A 24,246-nucleotide genomic window follows, 5' to 3' on the forward strand; every position below is an offset into this window, starting at 1 on the left:
TCCTTCCTTCCTTTCTTTGTATTCCTTCCTTCCTTCCTTCATTTCTTTCTTTGACTCCCTCATACTTGTATTAGCCTACAGCTTTCCCAAGTTCTACCTCCCCACGCCCTTCCTCTTCTCTCCTCTCTTCCCTTCTCTCTACTCTCTCCTGGCCTCCTCCTCTCACAGCTTCTTCTTCTTCTCTCTCTCTTAATATGATGTTTTATACTGTCTTCTACTACCTACTAGTAGAAATACGGATATAGATCATGTCCAAGCCAAATTAATATGTCTGTCTAAAATTCTTCTCTTCATTTAGAAATGGATAGACATCAACTGGTGACCATGGACTGTTCAGTGGTAGAAATGTGGCCTTTCCTTTCCCTGACTTCAAATCATCAATAAAGTCATCAGCATGAAAGCTGGCTCTTGTTTTCCTTCCAGGGCCATGGTTCTTAGTCACGGGACAGGAATGGACAAGTTGGGAGATCCAAAGCCCTGAGTAGGCTCCACATGTTTTCTAGTATACAAGTTTCCACAGCACAGATTTTCATAATTTCATGAGGACTTGACCACCACCAATATTACCAAGCCAAAAATGTGTCTTTGTGAGACCAGTAAGGGTGGTGGCCAAGTTCTGATTACAGATATGCATGCCCTTTTCTGAGCTTAAATGCAGAGAAAGGTACCTTGTGAACTCCTATGATTTCTGGTAGTCACTCAATATATGTGTGTCATAGTATGAGGTGAAGGTGTGTGGGAAATGCAACACTGTGCACTGTTGGTGGGAATGCAAACTGGTGCAGCCACTATAAGAAACAGTATGGAGATTCCTCAAAAACTGAAAACTAGGACTACAAAAGAATCCAGCAGACCCACTGCTGGGTATTTCTCCAAAGAGAAGGAAAACTCTACTTTGAAAAAACACATGCACCCCTATTGTTCATTGCAGCATTATTTACAAGAGCCACAATATGGAAGCAGCCTAAGGATCCATGGAGAGATGAACGAATCAAGAAGATGTGGTGTGTAGACATAATGGAATACTAATCGCGATGAAGAAGGAAACCTTGCCCTTTGGGACAATACACACAGGTCTAGAGAGTAGAATGCTAAGTGAAATAAATCAGAGAAAGACAAATTCCATGTGATTTCATACCCATGGGGAAGCTAAAAACCAAAACAAATGAGACAACAAAACAAAACAGATACACGCTAGTAGATACAAAGAACTAATTATCCAGTTGTCAGAAGGCAGGGTTTGGGAGGTTGGGCAAAACAGGATGAACAAGTAGATGAAAAGGTACAAACATATATTTATAAAATCAATAAAACACAGGGATATGACCTACACAGAAGGAATGCAGGAATACAGTTAATACTACCTAACAATTTTCTATCTTGATAGGTGGTAGGTCGACTTTTCCAGGTGATCCTTCATAGTGTATATAAATGTTGAATCACTATGTTGTCCACCTGGAACTCATGTAATATTGTATGTCAACTAGTTTCCACATTTTTCCAAAGAGAGAAAAGGGACCATAAGAATATAGAAATAAATAGGGAAAATGAGGACACACAGATGTGCACAGGGAGAAGGGCAAGTGATGCTCAAGGCAGAGATTAGGGCAATGTGGCAGAAACTAAGGAGCACCAAAGACTGCTAGGAAACCAGCAGAAGCTAAGAGAGAAGCCTGGAAGAGCTTCTTCCTGAGAACCCTCAGACTGCACCAACAGCTTGTTCTTAGACTTCTAGTGTCCAGAACTGTGAGGAAATAAATTTCTGTCGTTTAAGCCAATCACTTTGTAGTCCTTTGTTACAGCAACTCTAGCCAAAGAATCTGGTGAGAATTTTTCCTCGAAGGGAGATACTTGGAATAATGATGATACATTTTTTCCATCCACTTCAGAAGCATCTGAGTGAAGAGCAGCAGAAAGAGATTTGATAGGGAACATCCCTCAGGTGGTGGGCTCCATAGAGACAGCCTAGGAACCGTGCTTTACCTTGAGGTTCTTGTTTCTCTGAGTGTCCAAATTGGATGACACCTGTGGACACTCATGCATGTGAATGCCAGTGGCCCCCAAAGGCGGACAATAAAATTCGGTGAGGATAAAGAAGGTTCTAGTGAACATTTCTAGCAAGAGTATAAGTAGTTTGCTCTTAGTACTAGCACCAGTGAAGAATTTACAAGTCAGGAAAACAGACACAATGGAAACATGTTTAATTCTGTTAATTCCCACACTCCCTGCCACGTTCACTTCTGAAATCAGTCCTAGAACTGACCTCCTCTTTGGAAGCAAATTTCATCTCTGCCTGCTGGCAATCTCAGTACCCTCATAGGCTTGCCATATAATTTCTGAAGAAATGTGACTATCCTATCTATGTAGTTGGATACATTTCACAGTGAAAAATATATGAAGCCATATAAACCTAGAGGTTGAATCATTGGAAAGTCAATGGGGTGAAGACTCAAGAAAAAATTAGAAGCTTTCTCTTTATCATGGAAGCAGGGTAGTAGTCCCAGCTCTGATCTTTACCCAAAATTTAAGAAATGTCCGGTCTGCATCCTGACAGATGCTAAGAACATCTATCCCAATTTTATTCTTGAGAATACAGTAGATAACTTCAGGGTGGGTGTGTGGACCCACAGAAGCCACTGAAGGATTTGTCCCACCTAGACCCCCACTCCCCCGGGAAGCTCATGATGGCATTGCTTTTGCTCAGTTGTTACTGTCCAGTCATATCTGCTATTGAAAATCTCTCTACATAGCTAACTGACATTTTTTCTCCAGTTCACCATGACTCTGTCAAGTGAGTGCAATTCTCTTTGGGCAGGATGGAATTTGGAAAACGTGTACCATGAAAACCTGGCAAGGTTATTCCTCGGTAAGATCCAGCTTCTCTTCAGTCAGTAAGGTGAAGTGACTGAGAGTTGGAAGCTTGAGAAGCAATAGTGTTTCTCTATTACAAAAGCTTCTTAGCATTTTTTTTTTTCCTGCCTAGTGCAAGAAGCACCTTACTCAACTGTCTATCTCTCAGAATCCTAGGTTCACCATTTTCCTTAGCATTGACCAGCTGAGTACACGGTGACTAGCACTCTGGCTGGCCTTGTTGCTCAAGATGCTGATGATAGTTCAGTGCTCCCAGAGACAATTCCAGTGTTCTCATGGAAACCTGGAACCCAGGTTCCTGGCAGCTTCTCCCATCAGCCAGCTCCAGCCTACAGACGACAGGCCGTCATTGGCTTTCAGTGATGCGGGTGTTCCCCTCAGCAGAGCATTTATGGTTGCCTCAGGGAAGAAGATATCTTCAGGGATCTCCTAGGGAATAAGAGGTGGTTTCTTATGTCTTCTGTAGGAATCCTTGCTGACCTTACCATCTCCCTGAACTGTTTGATCCTTTTTAATTCTATATCAAGGGAATTGCAGCAAGTCTACCTTGTATATGAGGCCAGCATTGTGTCCAACATTCATGGAGCTCTTCCAACAGCATATTAAGGCTGGATTTATGTGCCCTTGCCAGAATATGAGCCCTAAGTCATTATTGAGGACCCCTGGCTCCATAAATTCTCCATACTCAGCCTAAATATAGAGAACCTTTTGATCCATCACCCTCAAGACCCATCTCCAGCATGTTTTCTTATTTCTGCTGATTTGTTAGAGTGAGAGTATTAGCTTGTTTTGTTTTTTCATTTGTTTGTTTGTTTCTGTTTTTTTTAGAATGGAAATTGTACTTACCATATTGGGCTGTGTTGATACTTTGTCCTGAAGAAATGAGGAGTCGTAGGGCATATCTTGAGGAGAATAAGTGTTTCTTTCCTTCACATTGAGTTAATTGAACAGTTTTCAGGAGTGCAATGGCTCTCCTGTCCTTGTAGGTTGTAGGGGTTTGCTCTTGGTGGCCCTGGAGGTTCCAGGAAATTTAATGGTTTCATAGTTTCAGGTTCACCCACATAAATATCCCTCTTTCAGGTATGAGGGTTCCACTGTTTAATGTCACAGATAATTATTGTAACATAATTGCTCCAGCTATTACTATCCCTCTCCTATATTATTATCCTCCTCTCTTTGAGTTGTCTCAGTTTGCATGCACTTACTGTATCATCCCACTGAAAAACAAAACCAATGGAAAACAAAACAAAACAAAACAAAACATGCTACGTTCTCTACTCTCCCTAATAACAAAACTCATTAGGAAATGATGCATTTCCCATTGCTCTGCTTTCTCTTAATTCATTCCCCCCAAACCCAGCTTCTGCCCCAATACCTCCCAAACATTGCCCTTGTTGGGTCATCGATTACATCTGTGTTGCAAGATCCAAAGTTTTTTTGTTATATCAATTTCCCTGTTTTCCTCAGCAGCATTTGAAAGCTGATCTCCCCCTCTGCCTAACACAATAACATCTCTTATTTCCAGTCAACCAGACATTTCATTGCTTTTTTCTTACCTTCCTACAGGCTCTACGTTTTTCTTTTGCTGTGGCCTCTCTCCAATTTACCTTCTAAAGATTTGAATATCTCAGGGTTCAAATCTACTGTCACTTCTTTAGAAAGTTTTTAGGTAATCCTTTTTTTTATGTTGATGACTCCCAAATATAAATCTCTTATTTCAATCCTTAGTGAAAGATTCATATACTTAGTTATCTATTTGACATTTCCACCTGGTTATTTCCTAGATCTTCTAAACTTAACATATTAAAAAAAAAGAATTTTTGATTTTTGTTCTCCCAACCCCCTTAACATTTTCCACTCAATCTTAGGTAGCTGTATAGTCGGAATTGTTAAAGTAAAATGATGTAAATATTTTTCAAATCTTCTTCTTCTTCAATTCCTTTGCTTATCTAATTGAGTAATAAGACCTATCAGCTTCACCTATACAATATACAGAATTCATCTTTTTAAAATGTCCTAATTCTAGTGGTGCCTGGGGGGCTCATTTGTTTAACTGTGTGATTCTTGGTTTTGGCTTAGGTCATGATCTCATGGATTGTGAGATTGAGCCCTGCTACATGCTCTATGCTCAGCAGAAGTCTGCTTGGACACTCTCTCCTTCTGCCTCCCCCTCCTCAAATAAATAAATAAATCTTGAAAAAAAATGTTCTAACTTTATTACCACCATCCAAATCTGAGCAGCTGTGATTTCTCATAGGGACCACTTACTACACTATAACTTATTAGCTGGTGCCCTTTATTGTCCTCCTGCCCATTCCAACACATAGTACATAGTGCTTCCATTCTTCTTATATCCAAAGTAAATTTAAATCTATATATAAATCAAATTGTGTTTCGTGTGGTTTCAATTCTTCTGATGTTTTCTCACAGCACTTAAATCTAAATTCCCTCTCATTACTCAAAAGGCTTTTTTTTTTTTTTAAGATTCTATTTATTTATTTGACAGAGATCACAAGTAGGCAGAGAGGTAGGAAAAGGTAGGCAAAGATCACAGGTAGGCAGAGAGAGGAGGAAGCAGGCTTCCTGCTGAGCAGAGAGCCCCATGCTGGGCTCAATCCCAGGACCCTGGGATCATGACCTGAGCCGAAGGCAGAGGCTTTAACCCACTGAGCCACCCAGGCGCCCCTAAAAGGCTTTTTTTATGATCTTGCTAGTCTCTACTTCATCACCATGCTCTGGTCACTCAGATCTTATTTCTCTTCTCAAACACTTGCTCCTGGGGGTACTGGCACTTGCAGTGCCATCTTTTTGGGAGATTTATTTGTCCAGGATGGCCCATGGCTGGATTGTATTTGTGATTCAAATTTTAGTTTGAAATCTGTTTCTCAGGTAGGTCTATTCTAACTATAGTCTATAAAGCTCTTCCTCTTCTCCAGTTATTCTAAGCTGTATCAATCATGACTTATAACTCTGAGGTTGTTTACATGATCATTATCTGTCTTCCACCATGTTTTTGGATTTTGTCACATTTCATCTGTATTTACAGTATGCAATATCGTATATGACACTCAGATATTCAATTTGTGAGTGGATGTGTACTTATTAAACAAGGAATAAAAACAAGAAGGAATTTGCCTGCATTCTCTGTAAACTGTTTGCTACATTCTCTTAGAGTAAGCCTGAAAAACTCTACTCCAAACAGAGTAAAAGAATAAAACAAGTCTTCTTTCAACCCTAAGTTATCATCGTTGCCTAATTCCTCAGAATTAATATAATCTCAGAAGATAAACCATTTGGTTACATCACTTTCATCCTAGATATGTCAGTAAGTAGAATTATGTACAATAAGAGATTTCTAATACAGCTTCTCTTTCCATGTTAGTATCCTTTGCCTGGCTGCTGTTTACAGACAAGTTGAATGTTAAGGTGTTAGTATTTCTAATGTAAGTAAATGATCAAAATTCTCAAGACTACAACATGAAAACATCAAACATGGATTTTCCAAGATTCCCCTTAGCCCCCAGGGTTTTCTTTTTTTGTTCCCATGCCTAATAAATCCAAATATATTGGTCTCTGCGTATGTGGGAAGTGGGACAGGTATTCTTTAAGACTATATTGAAAAGAATGTAATCTTCAGTATATGCATCTAATTTTCTGCTGTTGCTTTAACTTACAAAGGACTCAATATAAATCTTTTAAAATTTCTCCTTTTAATCAACATGTATCTTGCACACTCAGATTCAGATAAGAAAAATTAACATATGAAACTAATGTAGAATTAATTTTTATTTTTGCCAAATTTATTGATGAGAATATTTACAAACATTTTTTCTCCACACAAAGATTATGGCTATTCTAGGCTAGTTAGTAACACAGTTAATCACTCCAAAATATCCTTTCTGCAACATAAATGATATGCTTTTTCTGGAATTTCGCAAAGAGTTATTTCATAGATAATATATGTATAATCCAAATAGCATTCTCCTGGCATGTAGTGGTGATCTGTATTGAATCAATGTCTTCTTTGACAGTTTTGAAGTTTTATCATTTCAATGCATTAGTTTTTGATTGAAGGTCTTATCTTATAAGGGTATCTTGACAATCAGTGTCTGGTACAGTCTTTGTCTGCTAAAAGCAAACTTGTATGTTCTTTTGTGGAGAAATGTACTTCAATAATCAATCAATAAGTTCCTTCTTTAGCCAACTTTGTTTTATAGAAACTTTCTATACAAACTCTCCTTCTCTCACACTTACAGAGTATCTTTCCTTCATTGATCTATTGTCTCACAATAATTTTTGAACTTGTGACAATATTTACTTCAATTACAATACATATTTAAGCCATGATTATAATCAATATTATTTTCTGCCACATTCACACAATTGCATAACATTTGATTAAGAACTGTCACCATATTGAACTTTTTTCAAAGGTGGAGTCTAGTTGGATGGTCTGTGGAGAAAACCTAACTAGGACCATGGGGATGAGTGAGCTGCTTTTCATAGGGATGCAAATAACAACTAGATACTATTACAGTTGTTCTGAATTAGTTGTATAATTTTGCATCTAGAGAAATGATTTAGAACTATGAAAATATTCTCTCCTCTGACAGTTAATATTAAGATATTAACTTTTATATGTTCCAAAACATGTTTAAAGAAAAAACTCTGAAAGGAGGGAGAGAGAGAGAGAAGAAAGAGACTAAGAGAAAGAGGCAAAATCAGATCTACATGAGATTTCCTAAGTTACAATTATAGATATACTAAATACATTTAAGCACAATTAACCATATGAAACCAATATTAATGCAAGAACCAAAGATAACTAAGAAACATCATGTCTTCCTTCGTCCTAGTAAATGATAGTTGGGCCTTCAGATCTGTTCATGGTGTTAGAAATTTCTTCTGTTTAGAATATACTCCACTTTCCATAGCACTGTTAGTGATGCCTGTCTTAGTTTATTGCTCCCCAGAATTAGGATAAATGAATGGCTTGAGGGATAGATTAGAGCTATTAACTCACCAATGATCACTGCTAATTCAGTCTCTGGCATAAAGTAGCTAGAGGTAGCTACGAGAAAGGCCAAATAGTAGGCAATGAAAAGGAGGAGAAAGGAGATGACAGCTTTCATGGCTCCCACGTGGGCTTCTATGTTGAAGTCTCTGCACCCGGTGGCACTGAACTTCATCTGCCTGTTATGTCTCCAGAGGGAGAGGATCAAGAGGAGAAATGAGATCAGGGATGCAGAAAAAGGGAGGAGTGTTAACAGGTTGAGGCAAATCTTGATGGAAGCATACTGAGCTTTATTTACTCTGCATCTCACAGTTACGTTTGCTTTCTTCTTTGTCTTAACACAACACCTGAAATCATCATTCAAATTCTCAGTCACAACAAGGCTAATAAACACAGAGAGGGCCAAGCACCCCAGCAGGATCCTAGGAATCACGCTGTCAATTCTCCACTTCATCCAGAGGAATAGGGGATGGTAAAAGTTTGCAATCTTGAGGAAATAGAAAATGCTGAGGCAGGTGGCAAACCAGACACTTAAATGGTTGGTTAGTGTCCAGAAGAAGTCAATGATTCTCATTTGTTTACCGGCAGTATACACATCAGGATACAGCACCAATATGAAACAATCTAATAGTATTATACATAATAGACAAATTCTGGATATGGCCAGACTTGTGAGGATTAAATCAATGGAGGTGATCTTCCTATTCTTGATCCAGCCCATGCAGTTTACCAATCCAATGAATATATTCCCTAAAATCCCCATCGAAAACTCTCCAGCTGCTATGAGCATTAAGGTAGTTTCCACTTTATCCGGCATGGTAAAATACAGAAAAAAACAATTGGTTTCAAGCTGAACTGATGTAGTTTGATAGGTACACCTACTTCTCGATTTTGCTCTAATTTCCTTTGCCTCTCTTATTGTAGTCTGCCTTGTGGTGGAGACTGGAGTGAAAAATGAAGACTGTAGCTATCATCATTAAATCCTAATTAGTCTTGAGAAGCAAATGTGGTTGGCAATCCCTGGCCTGGCCACTGCATGTATCACCTGTATGTAAAACCGGGATCGGCAGGCTTTACTTTTCCACATATGGTTAATTTAGGCTGAGCTACATTTTAGGATGCAAATTAGACCCGTTCCTTTTCATGGTCCTGCATTGTCCATGTTTTGCAAGGCTATGTTTTGCAAATTTTGGATTCATTAATCTGGGACACATACTAGTAACCTCAATAGGGCTGCTAGATTTAGCAAATAAAAATACAGGACATCCAGTTAAACTTGAATTTCAAAAAAACAATACATGATCTTTCACTGAAAAAATAAATTAAAATAAAATGATCTTTTTTTTTTTTTTAGTGTATGTCCCAAATTGCATGAAATTAGTACTTCCAGGAAGTACTAAAATTCAAATTTAATTGGGTGTCCTGTATTTTATCTGGCAAATCTAAACTCCAAGGATTTTCTGGTTATTACAAAACAGGCCAAAATTGAAATTTGTAGAGGAATCTTCATTTTCCTAAATGATAATATTGATTACTGCTAAAAATCCAAAGTTTGGGTTAGCGTTGAGAACTGTACATTTTCGGGGAATCTAAAGATTAACACTAAATACAGATTATCTGGGTCTAAAAAATATTTTAGCTCATTTATCTTGGTTGTTCAGATGGAGAGTTACATGCACAAGATCTTTGAAAATAATGCATTGTCTTCTTAGTCAAGTCAATTTAATGGTCATTTAGTTTGTGATGTAATATGTAATAAGATGAAGGAGCCCTAATGGAGTATTGATTATATTTATATTTTCCCTTTTCATTTAAAATGTTCTCAAGAGCAGTGCACATATGAGAGAAGAGATTAAAATCCTGTGTTTTTATCTACTCTACACCCTCTGCCTTGCCAAATTGCATCTGAGAATCTAGATCATTAGCTTTTCTAGACTATAAGGGAAGAGACAGATGATTAAGTTTACCTCATTCTTACAAGCTACTCCTATTTTGAAGTAGCTTCTCTAATTTAGAGTTACTGAGAAACACTTTGCTATATAGAATTTCCATAGAATAATTCTGGGGTGATGATACTTTCTTTGGCTACATGGTATCTTTCCACCCTTCCTTAAAGGACAAACCTTCATTCCTGAGATGCAGCCCTGATTTTTCAACAAACTGTCTCATTATGTAGCTAGGTTCACAGATGACTGCTTTCCTCTGATCTTAGAAATGATCCCTGACCCAGGCATATCATTTTCTTCTCCTTAGTACCCTGGTAAATAAAAGGTCTCTGTAACTATGATAATACCTTTACTCAAATAAATTTTAGGATATGTTTTTGTTTTTTGTTTTTTTCAGGTCAGGTAAGTATAGATTTTCTGCAAACGTGTGTTTATAGCATATAAATTATGGTGCAGCTACTATGGAAACAGGATGAAAGTTCCTTAAAAGATTAAAAATACAACTACCACATGATCTAGCATCCCCAAATCTGGTTATTTATCTAAAAGAATCGAAATCAAGATCTCAAAGTGATATTAGCCCTGTTTATTGCAGTGTCCTGCACAACAACTAAATGTAGAAAGAGCCTAATTGCTCACTGGCATATGAATGAATAAAGAAAATGTGTTATATACAGACAATGGAATATCATTCAGTCTTAAAAAGAAGAAAATTCTGAAATATGCAAAAACCTGGGTGGACTTGGAGGACATTATGTTAAATAAGTTAAATAAGCTAGTTACAGAAGGATAAATATTGCCCAATTCCACTTATATAGGTATCTAGGATAGTCATGTCATCAAAGCAAAGAATAAAATAGTGGTTGCCAGGGCCCGAGGGGAGATAAGAATGCAGAGTTATTATTCAACGAGTATCAAGTTTCAGTTACACAAGATAAATTTATTTTAGAGATATGGTTTACAATATTGTGCCTATAGTTAACACCATTATATTTACACTTAAAAATCTGTTGAAAGGGCAGCTCTCATATTAAATACCCTACTGCAATAAAAATAAAAGTAGAAAAGAAAACCAAAAAAAAATTGCAAGAGAATGTTTTGTCACCTTACCACTTTGAACTTACTGCTTTGAACCCTTACTACTTGAACTACTTTGAACTTTGGTGGTCAGTGGAGGTGCTTCAAACCTTGAAGATACAGAAAACTAAACATGGAAGGAAGGACTTCACACTAATGGAGGGAAGCCTTCCCAGAAGTACTAATCTTACAAAACATTTTTTCATCTAAACTTGCAGAAGAATGTAAAGTTCATTCCAGTGTAGGATTAATAGGTATTTTGTAGAATATACTAATACATTCCATTAGAAGAATATCAATTCTCCTGTCTTGTACAATAAGTAGCAACTTAAATGCTAGGATATTAGAAATATGGTTGATGAAGTTTATGTACTTAAGACTGTAAATTTCAGGACTTTCCACAGTGAATTTCACATCATCATATGCAGACAAATTGATAACCTTCAGGTAGTTAATATTTTAATTATAACAAAACAAAATGAGTAGATTGAAACAGTCCAGAATTTGAAATAGCACAGGGTGGTACCTGAAATGCATAGCCATTATCAGATAGACATGAACTTAGACATGCCAGATCAAGTGTTTCAACACTACTCTAGTGAGTAGTTCACAGTAGAACAACGTTTTAGTAGTGACTTTTATCTTTTTTTGTAATTTACTTTGTATGTGTTATGGCATACATTACTCTTTTAGTGATAGCATGTAGTTATTCCATAATGTATGCTAATTTCTTCCCAATTAATTGCTTTTCTAATGTCCTGAGTGAAAAGAACCCCTGCAGGTCTTATTAAGAAAGGAGGCTGAGTAAAGCAGTCTGATCAAAATTAATTGTCCAATCTTTTTTTTTTTTTAATTTACTTGACAGACAGAGATCACAAGTAGGTAGAGAGGCAGGCAGAGAGAGAGAGGAAGGAAAGCAGGCTCCCCGCCAAGCAGAGAGCCCGATGCGGGGCTCAATCCCAGAACCCTGGGATCATGACCTGAGCCGAAAGCAGAGGCTTTAACCCACTAAGCCACCCAGGCGCCCCAATTGTCCCATTCTTTTATCCAGATTATGAAGAGCACTTAGGATTGGCCATAAAGAGAGATACTGGGATGGAACCTATTCCCATCCTATTGCTGCCTGAGCAGCAAGTTGTTTGTAAGGACATTTAATTTCAAGGAAAATCAATAGGAGGTGCCAGAATAAGGTCAACCAGAAAATACTACCTACAAGACCACCTAAAGCATCACTCACTTCGGAGGAGACAGATACATAACTGGGACACTGAACGAGATGAAACAGGGGAGATCTGCAAACTCAACACACACAAAACAGATAATCATTTCAAAAAATGGGCAGAAGATATGGACACTTCTCCAATGAAGACTTACAAATGGCTCTCAGACACATGAAAAAATGTTCATCATCACTAGCCATCAGGGAGATTCAAATTAAAACCACATTGAGATACCACCTTACACCAGTTAGAATGGCCAAAATTAGCAAGACAGGAAACAACGTGTGTTGGAGAGGATGTGGAGAAAGGGGAACCCTCTTACACTGTTGGTGGGAATGCAAGTTGGTGCAGCCACTTCGGAGAACAGTGTGGAGATTCCTCAAGAAATTAAAAATAGAGCTTCCCTATGAACCTGCAATTGCACTACTGGGTATTTACCCCAAAGATACAGATGTGGTGAAAAGAAGGGCCATCTGTACCCCAATGTTTATAGCAATGTTTTGGCCACGGTCACCAAACTGTGGAAAGAACCAAGATGCCCTTCAACGGATAAATGGATAAGGAAGATGTGGTCCATATACACTGTGGAGTATTATGCCTCCATCAGAAAGGATGAATACCCAACTTTTGTATCAACATGGATGGGATTGGAAGAGATTATGCTGAGTGAAATAAGTCAAGCAGAGAGAGTCAAGTATCATATGGTTTCACTTATTTGTGGAGCATAACAAATAACATGGAGGACATAGGGAGTTAGAGAGAAGAAGGGAGTTGAGGGAAATTGGAAGGGGAGGTGAACCATGAGAGACTATGGACTCTGAAAAACAATCTGAGGATTTTGAAGGGGCAGGGGGTGGGAGGTTGGGGGAGCCAGGTGGTGGGTATTAAGGAGGGCACATATTGCATGGATCACTGGGTGTGGTGCAAAAACAATGAATTCTGTTATGCTGAAAAGAAATTAAAAAAAAAAAAAGCCAAAGGGGAGTGACCTGACAGAGCCATAAAGGGAGCAAAATCAAGGGCCAGCAATGAAAAAAGTATATGATAGGGAAAAAAAGAAAAAGCAATTAGTGCAATTCAGTGCTCTTTATCATGGGCCTATGTAAAATCTTAAAGGAACTTAACTAGGCAGTACATGCCTAATATCTGCAGTAAGAAGGCAACAAGGGAAGTGTGAGCTCTCAAACTCTTGGAGGAAAGGACGTCTGAAGATGAGAATCTGAAGTGTACACAGACAAAGGGATATATATATTTATGTGCTAACAGGTCTCAAGAACTCTTAAAGATGTGTACCCGAAATAAACAAGATAACTGGAAAAAATGAAAATGTATTTTTATTAGCAAAACCCATTTACAAAGCTAAGATTTTACATCATGCAGAATGTTCTCCCATATCTCAGCATCCTGATAGATGCCTGCCTCAGCTTGTTATTTCTAATAATTAAAATAAGTGAATGACCAGAAGGATAGAGAATTGCTATCATTTCTCCTAACATCACAACTAACTTGCTTTCTTTCATAAGGTAGCTAAAAGTCGCCAAAAGAGAAGCCCCATAATATACAAAAAGGAGGAAGAGAAATGAAGTCATAGTTTTCATGGCTCCCACATGGGCCTCTGTGCTAGGGTCTCCGCAGCCTGTAACGCTGAGTTTCATTTGCTTGATAAGTCTCCATAGGGACATAACTCAAAGGAAAAATGAGATCAGTGACACAGTACATGGGACAACTGCCAACAGGTTAAAGAGAATCAATGAGTGGAAGTACTGACTTTTACTCACATTGAACATTTCAGTGCAGTTTCTTTTAGGATTTACAATTTTATGAAACTCACGATCATAACTTGGTGTCATTGCTAGTATAAGGCTGATCAAAGACGAAATGGCCAAACAACCCAGCAGAGAAAAAGCGAATGGGAGAAATTGGCTATCTTGAGCAAATAGAAGACGTTGAGGCAGGTGGCAAACCATGTACTTAAGTAGTTGGTGAGGGTCCAGAAGATACTAATGAATGCCTGTAGTTTATCATTTTCATAAAAATCTGGGTAGCATACCATTATGATGACATTTAGTATCAATATACAGAGCAAACAGATTCTGGAGATGGCTAGACTGGTGAGGATATAGTCAACTGAGGAGATCTTTTTCTTCTTCATCCAGTCAATACAGTTTACTAGTCCAATGTATACATTCCCCAACATTCCTATTATGAATTCTCCAGTTATAATGATCATAAAGATGTTGTCTTTCATACTGAGCATGTTGGTAGGGAGAACACCCCGATCTCCAGTATCACTGCAGACAGGCATCATCTCATCCATTATTTTGATTTTAATATAATTCCAGAAGTAAGCAGCTTTCTTTTGAAGTAGAATTGCTTCTCCATTCATGAGGACTGAACCAAATGGTTGCTCCAAACAGTTTGACTAGCTTTGAGCTCGAGCAAATTATAGCCATCACCGTTTAGTGAGTGATAAGGGAAAAGCTGGGTTGAAACTGCTCTCATACAAATTAAAAGAGATTATATTTCATGAATTTGCAACAAGGTTCTTGCTCTTAAGTTCTGTGTACTTTGACCTGTCAAGTTGAATTTTGAATACAGAGCCACAGAAAGCAAACAAAAACATGTATTCCATAAAAATCACAATGTGTAAATGAAAGTACATTTTCTTCACCATATTCATAAATTAATCAAAAGTCACGCTTCCTAGTGGAAATGAATTTTGATTTTGGAAATGATCAGCACAGCCAGTTATAGAAAGTTAACTTTCAGTCAGAGGATAATAATTTTGTTTTCATTTAAGTGGTTAATTAACGAAAGCTGTGATACAGTTCTAATTATAAATGACTGTTATTAGACAGGTACATGGCAATATTTACTAAACATTTTTTTCTCAATGGACTTTTTTTAATAAAAGTGAAAGATGCTAGATAAAGATTTGCTATGTTTAGATTTATTTATTATGGGAAATGCTGTCTGTGACAATTCACTTCCTGAAATGTCATCTCTTGGATAAGGAACATTTTCATATAAAATTAGAAAACATATTTTAAATTATTCTATTTACAATCAAACCCTTTTGTAAGATTTATAATCTCACATTCTACGTAGTAGTTATTTCTCTAGATGGAGCAATCACTTTTAAGAAAATATTTACTGAATTATATTTCGAGGGAATAGGACTAATTCTACTATTAAATTGATTTATTCTTTCTTGGGAGACCCAACCCACAATAAATTTAAATCTAAGTAATACAAATCACATAAACTAAGGTTCTTCTAACTGTATTTAAGTATTTCTATAATGTAAGAAACATATGTACTATTTTTCCTATTTCTTATGCATGCATATTGTGTAATAAGAAAGCATGAAATTAATAATTTAAGGAAACCTAGTTGTCCTTAAAATGTTACAAGAAACAGAAAAGAAGAGAGAATGATGCTAAAGAAAAAAAAGACATGTCAAAGATTCTTGAGTAAAAAAAAAAAAGAAAAGAAAGAAAACATTCCAAAGAATCTTTGAGAACTGACTCCTAAAACTGGCTAGAGTGGTTTTGATATGCATATTTCAAAGTGTACACTCCTTGTCCCCTTTTCTGGTCAAACTTTTCTTGAGATTACCCCCCTTTTTTTACATTGTATTTCACCCTAGAGAGGATCTCACCAGAGTGTCCTTTCTCCCTCCATATGAGGATGAACCTTTTTAGAAATGGAGAAGACAGGGCAGAAAAGATAAGTACTGACTTCCAGCACAAAGTAGACAGGTTTTACATGATTGATTTTATAGGAAGGACTAATATATTTTAAAATCTCTTCCCCGCCCCCTATTTGCCTAAAATTCTTCTACTCTTTGAGTTCAAGGCCTTTACTAGATATGACAGAAAGAAGTAGAATCTCTTTGCATTTAGGCAATGATATGAAATGTTAGCATGGGGTTTGGATTCATTTTTTCCTGCAAAGGCAAGGAAATATACGTGGCTCAATAACATTGATTTAAAGTTAAACAAGACAGAAATGTGAAGGGACACAAAGGAAAATTTAGGATAATCATAGATATAGATATTAATGATTTCTAACAGCATCTATAAAAACTGAATATAATTAATTGGGAGAAGGGAGAGGATCTTTTGTTGATTTCTTTCTCCTTGTATTCAGGATTCTCTGCGGAACAAAAGGTTTCCTTCCTTTGTGGAAACTCTTCACAACACCTAGCACTTTCAGAAAAGCCTCCCTTAGTTTGCTATTCCCCATTATCAGGATGAATGAATGGCTCGATGGGAAAATGACAGCTATCATGCCACCAAACATCACCACTAATTCTCCCTGAGGAATCAGTAAGCTGGAGGTTACTATAAGAAAGACCGCATAGTACATAAGGAAGAGAAGCAGAAAGATGATCACTGCCTTTATGGCCCTCATGTGGGCCTCTGTGCTGGGGTCTCTGGACCCTGTGGCATAAAGTTTCATCTGCTTGGTGTGTCTAAATAGGGAGAAAAGTAATAAGAGAAATGAGGTTAGGCAAAGAACAAAGGGAATGATAACACCCAGGTTCAGGATAAGCAGTCTGAAAGCACCTGGGATTTTACTCTCTTTCAGTTCCCAAGTTATGTTTTCCTTATGATTGACTTTGAAGAGATCCCAGAAGTCCTCATTCATTGAAACACTAGTGATGATACAGCTAAGGAAGGACATCAGAAAAATCCCCAGGATGACTCTGTTAATATTTAGTTTCAGCCAGAGGAAAAGCGGATGGGATATATTGGCTATCTTCAGTAAATAGAAGATGCTGAGGCAAGAAGTAAACCAGACACTTGAATGATTGCTAAATGTCCAGAAAGCATCCACAATGCTCATTAACTTGCCACTGGCATATGTATCTGGAGAGATGCATATAAGAAAGCCATCTAAAGATATCACACACAACAAACAGATTCTGGAGATGGCTAAGCTCACCAAGATGATGTCAATCATGGAGATATCTCTCCTTTTGATCCAGCCAGTACAGTTAACCAGTACAATAAATCCATTTCCCCAAACTCCTATAGTCAGTTCACCAGCGATCAAGATGGTATATATTACCTCCATTGTACTTAGCATGTCAGTGAAGAAGAGTGTATATGTCTGTCACTTAGGTCATGCTGCAGTTGTCTCTTCTGTCCTCTTTGTCGGCTTTGATCCAGGTCAATGAGATTGCCAGTTCTGCTCCAGTGAGAACTGTCTAAAGACTTCATTGATTGGCCAGTAATGTCTTTCACATGCAGTGATGCTTGAAAGTCTCCAAGATGCAAATAGGATTGGATCTGATTTCTTGGATTTGCAAAATCTTCTTCATTTTATGCTCGTGTATTTTGGAGTCATTGAACTTAAGCTTTTGACAAGGAACTTCAAAAAAAAATTAATTACTTGGAAAATATGGATCCTATTTAATTTGGAGATGTGGCAGCATTACCATCTCTGATGAAGGTACCCCCAAATTATGGTTCATTTGGTGCAAATGGATGCTTTGGAGCTGAAAAATAATTGTGTATTTAGAGTGTAGACAGTTAACATGACTAATTTCAGCCTTGTAGCAATGTATTCACTTCATTAATTAGGATAACTCAGGTAAGGAAGCAGTGGTTTTCAATTTTCTTATAAAGACAGTTACTTGACTTTCCAGTTCTTTCAGCCTATGATAAGGAAGTCTGAGCACTGAAGATATTCAGGTTGTGTCTGTTATTACTCAGAATTTGACCTCAGAATCTATATTTGTATGTAGCTTACATTAGAATCTGAGTGCAATCTTCCTTACAATAATCCCTTATAATGCTTTTATGATAATGGATAAGACAAAACATATTGAATCACATTTTTACTATTTGTATACTTTTTTTATTTGTATACTTTTCACGATTTAAAACACATAGCATCTAAATCCAGAAAACAATAAACCAAGCTATATTAATGTTCTCCTGTACTGACTTTAATAGTTCACCAACTTAACATGTATGCTGGAGGTTACTAGGCTTTGCTCTGACTGGAGAAGCTGCTCTGTCAGAGGGAAAGGACTTGAGGTGATGATCTCAAGCAAACATCCAACATCATTTGCACATGTGTTTTAAGAATATTGGTGACAACAGATACTGAGTATCAGGACTGCAGATGAAGAATCCCGCCCATTGGGTGAGTTAGGATTCAAGTATCATTTCATATATTTAAAAGCTATTTGAATATTTTTGGTAGACTGTTTATATTTTTGCTCATTTTTCTACCTTTTTATAAATTTCTGTGGTGTTTATATATTAGAGAAATTAGCATATTTGTATCGACAGTATTTCCCCACTTTGTCATTTGTCTTTAGTTTTTTCTTGTATTTTATAAAATGCAAGCAGAAGTTTTTAAATTTCATATAGTTATATTTATCAGTGTTTATGAGTTCTGGATTTTGATTTATTGTTAGAAAATTTCTCCATTGGAATTTTCTGATATTTTCTGTTACTTTCATGGTTTGCTTTTTTTCACAATAAAAATTTTTTATAAGTAACTTGGCAATATATACATGGCTATATGGTCAACTGTGGATCCAACTTGATTTATGGAATCAAGATGGGTATCCACTTGTTTCAATAATATTGATTTGGTAATCCATCTTATACCCCTGCTTGAGAGGCCACCTTTACTGAAATAATTTCCCTTATGTATTTGCAGATCAAGTGGCTACTGCTCTTGACTTTTAATGCATTAGTAATGACTAAAAGGATGGTGAGTGGTGTAATTATTTCTAACTGCATAAGGAGAACTGATGACAATTTGAGATTTTACATTTTCGACTCATGACAGTCTGAAAACCAGAAATCTATGGTGGCCCTGAAAGATTCATTTCTTTATAGTGGTAAGTCAGCTCTAAAAGTTAATTGTGGACATAAGAGAATTCCTATATAAGATGTAGTCACAGAATCATGATGTTTCGTCAAATGAAATTTAGAGCAATGATGGGAAAAGAGTAGGACCATAAAACTTGGAATGAGGAGATCAAGTTACACTTGGATCAATAAACCTGAGAATCTCAAATTTCCTTTCTGGTGGAAGCAGTCCACCCTCCCACATCAGAGGAAATCAGCCTTGTTTTGTTTCAAAACCATGTAGTAGCCTCACCTGGGAAAGTTAGCATGCAAAGAGATGCTTATTTTCCTTAAGATCCACCTCAATCACTATTTTTGTCTCTAGACCCATAACCAAAGTCATACGCAGCATGTTCCAGGCAATGGAGGGAGGAAAAGGGGGAAGGTGATTACAAAGTCTGACAAAAGGGGAAAACATCTCTTACTCCAAAAGAACTGCAAGATTTCACTCATTTATACCGGCAGACACTCCAAGAATACACATGAGAATGGACTCTATGGATTTTAGACCAAAGAGGATAGATTATAACACTGCATCTGGGTCAGTGTATTGATATAGCTGCCCCTTCATAAATTCTGGGTTCAACGTATTAGCCTGGGTTATTTCTCTCATCTCTTATTATTAGAAGTGATCAAATACAAACTTATGTAGGCAGATGTTTCTTTAAATTTATTTTCTCTTCCTTGTTGAAATACTGTTTACCATTCTTTAGAATATTGCATTTTCTGTTGATATTTTCTCCTTAGTTTTGCTACTGATTATTTATGGACAAGTCAGGCAAATGACTATACTTTCCACCTGTATCAAGAACAGAATGCTGGGGCACCTGGGTGGCTCAGATTGTTAAGCATCTGCCTTCAGCTCAGGTCACGATCTCCAGGTCCTGGGATACAGCTACACGTCAGGCTCCCTGCTTCTCCCTCCCCCTCTATGTCCTCTCTGTCTCTCAAATGAATAAGTAAATCTTAAAAAAAAAATCAGAATGCTGCCATACTGGTCCTATTTTCAGACAACTCATAAATTGAATCACTTGCTGATTTCATCTCCCTCCCCACTCCAAATCCTTCACCATATCCACTGCAATTCCTGGTAAATTATCGCAAAAACCTGATGTTCTCATCCATTTTTCTGACAGTTCACTTTACCTTCTTTGTTTGAACTCAGGGAGTCTTAAACTTTTTTGTACCATGGACTGCTTTGGCAGACTAGTGAAGACTATGATGTCCTCAGAAGAATGTTTTTTTAAGTGAATAAAATGAAAATACATGGAATTTTAAAGAAATCCAGATAGATTAAAGTGTATATATTTGCCTGTCAACTCAGAGACATTTATCTTCACATTTAAAGCCTACAGTGATTAGGAGCATATGTCTCTAAGCTGACCTTATGTTGACAACATATGTTGTCATTCCAACGTATGACTTCAAGTAATTTATTTTATTTATCTTATTTTTTCAAATAATTTAATTTTAAAAAGCTTTCTTGAATGTTCTTTTTAAGTATTAGCTCATTTCTTTATTTTGTTTTTTCTCTTCAGAGATCCAATTATTTGTTTATTATGACCTGCTTTATAAAAATTTTTATTTAAGTTCAATTTAATTAACATATTCTGTATTATTAGTTTCAGAGATAGAATCCAGTGATTCATCAGTTTCAGACAACACTCAGTGCTCATCACATCAAGTCCCCTCCTTAATGCCCATCACCCAGTTACCCCATCTCCCACCTCTATCCTCTCCAGTAACCCTCAGTTTGTTCCCTATAGTTAAGAGTCTCTTATGGTTTTTTTCCCCTCTCTTTTTTTTCATCATATTTTATTTTTCTCTTCCTTCCACTATGTTCACCTGTTTTGTTTCTTAAATTACACGTATGAGTGAAATAATATATTTGTCTTTCTTTGTCTACTTACTTTGCTAAGCATAATACCCTCTAGTCAATGTCTTTCAGAAATATTTAAGGAAATATAAGATTTTACAAAAACATTGTAAATTTATATACTGTGGCTAAAAAGAGAGTAGATTTAATCAAAGATTAGAATTCGGGAAAAACTAAAATTAAATACAATAGATTTTTATTCATTGAGAAACTCTTCTTTCTTTCTTTCTTTGACAGACAGAGATCACAAGTAGACAGAGAGGCAGTCAGAGAGAGAGAGAGGAGGAAGCAGGCTCCCTGCTGAGCAGAGAGCCCAATGCAGGGCTCCATCCCTGGACTCTGGGATCATGACCTGGAGTTGAAGGCAGAGGCTTTCACCCACTGAGCCACCCAGGCACCCCAAGAAACTCTTCTATAGAGAGGTTATATGTATGTTCTAAGAACAGAATATAAACAGAACAGAATGGAAAAAATCAAAAGAGTCTCATTTATTTCACCTTTATTCAAAATAATTGGATCAGAATATCATCTATTGCTGTTTCATATTGAAAGGCATTGACCAAAGTTTTTCAAGAATTTATGAACTGAAAGAATATTTAAAGTAAAAAATTTTGTGAATTATTGTCCTTTGCATACTTGTTAAAGTGTAGTTATTAGTGTCAAGAAGTAGTTTCTGTAACTAATTTTCTGAGCAAAATAACTCACTAGTACCAATTAGTTAATATCAAAATTTTGATGACATTTGTGATCAACTCTTTTCATGTGTAAAACATGACTAAAAATAATATCTACCTCATAGAAGTGTTATGATTAATGAACTCTTATATTAGATACTATTATTGAATTTCCTGTCAATTCAAAAAAATCACGACACTTTTATCAAATTGTTTTGCTATAGAGCCTTTCTTGATGCATCTTAATTACAATTCCCTATGTTTGTACAAATTCCAAGGTTCATGATAGTTATATAAAATCTAATATGGCAATATAATAGTGATGGTTCAACAATTTATTTATTATTTACTGAAGATTTATAAACTAACAATGGAGTTATTGAGTTTTTTTCTTATGCAGTTTTTTGTTCTTTTATTCATTCAGTACTAATGCTAATTACATCTTCTGATGCTGATACAACAGGTTTTCTCTTTTGTTTCCTTCACAATGGCATAAATAAAATGAAACTAACAGTAAATCCATGTAAACACAAAGGAATGTTTATTTCTATTTGATGACTCATTTAAATGTGTAAGTTAAATGAAAATATTCTCGGGTTTATAGGTTTCAGAATGTTTACAACACATAGACCTTTTTTCAAAGAAGTTTTTTGGAGGATGCATTAGCAAAAACTGAAGCAGAGTGAGAAGAAAGCTATACATATGTGGAGTTAAATTTAGTAAGGAATTTTATAAAGTTTATGATGGAAATTTAGGTAAAGTTATGGTGAACATCAATTTACTATGAAAATAAAACTTAAAACTCTAGTTGGAGGGTATACACACAAAATGTGTTGTTTCTATATACCACTACAATAAACAATCTTAAAAGTAAATTTAAAAAATGGTTCCATTTACAATAACATACAAAAGAATAAAATGCCTAGAAATAAATTTAACCAAGGAAGCAAGAGACTTATACACTAAAAACTATAAAGTATTGCTGAAAGAAATTAAAGACACAAATAAATAGAAAGATAAGATAGAGATTCATGGATAAGAAGACTTAATATTGTTAAGATGTCAATACTACCCAAAGTGATGTATAGATTCAGTGAAATACCTACCAGAAATTCCCAGAGGCTTTTTTTTTCTCAGAAACAGAAAAACTGATCCTCAAGTTCATATGGAATTACAAAGGATACTGAATATCTAAATAATTTTTTAAAAAAAGAACAAAGTCGGAAGACTCAACACTTACTGTTTTTTAAGACTTACTACAAAGCTACAGTAGTCAACTGTATGGTACTGGCATAAAGATAGACACATGTACCAACACAATAGAGTTGAGAGTCCTCAAATAAACCCATACACATATGGTAAATTGATTTTTAACAAAGATGCTAAAAGAATTTATTAGGAGAAGAATCTTTTTAAGACTGCACAGCATTGTGAATGTAGTTAATGTGACAGAATTGTACACTTGAAACAGTTTAGAGTGTATATTTTTTGTTGTATATATTTTACCATAATAAAAAGACATTTTTAAATAAGAACATGAATTTTAAAACTGGAAACTGCAGACCATAAAAATATGCACATAGGAAAGACTAGAAGTAGATAACCTAAACTTCCATTTTCCTTGGGATGAAGATTTTTATCTGATTTTATTTTTCGAGAGAGAGAGTTCATGAGTGAGTGGGGAGGAGTAGAGGGAGAGGGAGAGAGAGAAGTGGGGAGACTGATGCTGGGCTCAATCTCACAACCCTGAGATCATGACCTGAGCTGAAATCAAGAGTCGGATGCTTAACCAACTGACCAGTTGACATGAAGATAAAGATATTTTTAGACCAGCACATGATACTGTAGTATCAATAGAACATAGGAAAGAAGGGAAAGAAAACTAGAAGAAAGGATGAAAAATTGAAAAAAAAGAGAAATGGGAAGATAGAAAAATTAATATAATTGCAGTTATAGTAAGTATAAAAGGGTTCACTCGATGACCATAATTTTGAGATTCTAAAATTAAACAAATCACCAAAAATCAGATATTTGTTTCCCACAAGAGGCAATAAAAGAAAAATGTAGAAATGTTGAAAATACATAGATAGAAAACACGTAATAATCAAATATGAAGCAAAGTAACAAAATTAGTGATTTTTAACATGGTCAAAAGAAAAGTTAGAGCAAAAAACTACATGAGTACCAAGCAGGATTTTTAATATAAGTAAAAATAATAATAAAAGTAATGACCATGAACACAAACACAATTATTAAAATATTGCTTCAAGTTAAATGCAGCTACAAATAAAAGAATTATCAATCAATCATTCAGTAATTGTGAATGAATGTATATTAACTATCGCAAATTAACACATAAAAAACACAGATATAGAGAAGCAATATCATTAATATGGTTCATCTCATGTAAGTAAATTTGACTTTAATACCATCAAACTCCTTTCATTCACCAAAGCAGATCATATATTAAGCCAAATAAATCTTATTCTAGGCCAAGTATCATATAAGTACGTTGCCTGACCCCATTTCTATAAAATAAAATAGCAATACAAAACTTCCTCTATAAATCTCTTCTAACTAGAAAATTATTCTCTTAACTCTTAAATTAAATGGAAATTACAAGGAATAGTGGTCAGGTAAAGCAGAGTGGGAATATTGGACTGATATCAGAAGATAAGGAATATTTTAAA

General features: G+C 36.0%; 3 protein-coding genes across 3 annotated transcripts; all 3 read right to left on the bottom strand.

Moving 5' to 3' along the window:
* Positions 1-7,763: 7,763 nt before the first annotated feature.
* On the bottom strand, positions 7,764-8,702 carry TAS2R7 (taste 2 receptor member 7). The gene has a single exon (XM_032855410.1). It carries the CDS (start codon positions 8,700-8,702, stop codon positions 7,764-7,766), a length of 939 nt encoding a protein of 312 aa, XP_032711301.1.
* A 4,763-nt stretch (positions 8,703-13,465) lies between these two features.
* TAS2R8 (taste 2 receptor member 8) lies at positions 13,466-14,385 on the bottom strand. Its single transcript, XM_032855386.1, is given in 2 exon segments — positions 13,466-14,028; positions 14,031-14,385. Coding segments are annotated over 2 exon segments (918 nt in total).
* Positions 14,386-16,226: 1,841 nt separating this feature from the next.
* On the bottom strand, positions 16,227-17,222 carry TAS2R9 (taste 2 receptor member 9). Its single transcript, XM_032855387.1, has one exon. The coding sequence runs from the start codon at positions 17,220-17,222 to the stop codon at positions 16,227-16,229; it is 996 nt and encodes a 331-aa protein (XP_032711278.1).
* Between the last annotated feature and the right edge of the window lie 7,024 nt (positions 17,223-24,246).

The sequence above is a fragment of the Lontra canadensis genome, unplaced genomic scaffold (assembly GCF_010015895.1).
Source record: "Lontra canadensis isolate GAN:19392208 unplaced genomic scaffold, GSC_riverotter_1.0 scaffold9, whole genome shotgun sequence".
NCBI lineage: Eukaryota > Metazoa > Chordata > Mammalia > Carnivora > Mustelidae > Lontra > Lontra canadensis.